The 1415-nt window shown below is 55.1% G+C and overlaps 1 protein-coding gene across 1 annotated transcript in view; it reads right to left on the bottom strand.

Annotated features, from left to right (window-relative positions):
* Positions 1 to 1415, bottom strand: part of LHX5 (LIM homeobox 5) — an 11471-nt gene that overhangs the window by 9983 nt on the left and 73 nt on the right. Inside the window, 1 exon segment of the mRNA XM_006016796.3 lies at positions 1306 to 1415. This exon segment is cut by the window's right edge and continues 18 nt beyond it. Coding sequence (XP_006016858.1) covers positions 1306 to 1415 — 110 coding nt within the window.

The following is a 1415-nucleotide window of genomic DNA, read 5'->3' as shown; positions in this document are numbered from 1 at the left end:
GGGGGGGGGGGGGGACTGTGGTTTCACTGCTGGGGGCTCTGATGTGGGCTCCGGAGGGTGGCAGCGGGCACAAGGTGTCTAATGGGGAGAGGAAACTGATTTTCCCCCTTTTCCCTGCCTAGCCCCCAACTTCCAAGAGCTTCCCTTTCCCTGACGTTGATGTAGTGAAAGCATTAGAAGTCATAAGTCATTTTTTCGTCTTATCCCGGAGCATAATTGCCTCATCTGCACCTTATCAAAAATCATTAAAGGCATTTAAGGAATTGCAGCCTGAGAGGTCCTGAATGCACGGGGGCCATTAAAAGTAGTTTACATGTGTAAAGGCGACTGTGACACTTAACCTATTCAAATTCACCTTCATTAAGGCCTGCAGCAGTAGGCAAAGTGCCCCTCACCTCCCCCCACCCCCACCCCTTCCATATTAATCATCCCCGGAGCTTTCCATCCTTTAGCTAAACAAATAGTCACATTTACCTCATTTACAGCCAGAAAACAAAAGGCCGGGCGAGATTTAGGGCCATTTTCCATTCTCAATGAGCCCCTTTGTTGATTTAGAAGAAGAAAGAGGCGAAAAAGTTTGCCCCGTGCACTCGCGGCTAATTAGCGCCCAAAGCCTCGTTCCTCGCCCTGGCAAGGAACTTTGCTCCGCTTTACGGCCACAACCAGCCCGGCGGGCCGCAGGCCGGGGAGGAGAGGCTGCTTTTGGGAACAGAAACCACCTGGTGTGAGGATCGGTGCCGAGGGAGAACCGGGCTGGTTTGGTCCCAAGCCACTAGATTCATTTTCTGCTGAGAAAAGTTTGCTTCTTCCCCACGCCAGGTTGCATTTCAAAATGTCAAAGAACTGGTCCCCCCGTACCCGGCTGACCACTGGGCTATTTGCACGGACAGAGGCATCAATGCCCGGGCCCCAGCTCTAAAAGCGCCGCAGAGGAGTTATGCAAAGGGAGCAAATGGACGCGGCGGCGGGGGAAGCGTCCCTTCCCTCCCCGCGCCGCGAAATGCGGGGACACGGGCACAGCCAAGGCGCCGGCTCTGCGAGAGCCTCGCCCGGAAACAGGGGCAGAAACAGCCACCTTCTCCCGGCACTGAGCGCTACCGCGAGGGCAGCAACAGTCGCCACCAATTTGCAGGCAAAGCACCCGATCCTCCATCCCTCCTCGCCTTACTAAGTTAGGAGAGGCACCGAGGCAGTCCTTTGCCGGCATGCGGGGCACACGGGATGTACATGACGCCTTGCATCTCTGAGCTCCCCCACTTCCCCCCCCGGCATTAAAGAGCTTCGCCTCTGGCCAGAGGAACTTACCTGAAAAAGTCATTTTTGCAGTAAAGCTTGCCTTCCCGGGAGAAGCATTTCTCAGTCAGGTTGCACTTGCATTCGCAGCACTGGACACACTTAATGTGCCATGCTCTGTC

This window comes from Alligator sinensis, unplaced genomic scaffold (assembly GCF_000455745.1).
Source record: "Alligator sinensis unplaced genomic scaffold, ASM45574v1 scaffold216_1, whole genome shotgun sequence".
NCBI lineage: Eukaryota > Metazoa > Chordata > Crocodylia > Alligatoridae > Alligator > Alligator sinensis.
The sequence above is the reverse complement of the archived record's forward strand: the minus strand, read 5'-3'. Positions and strand labels throughout refer to the sequence as shown.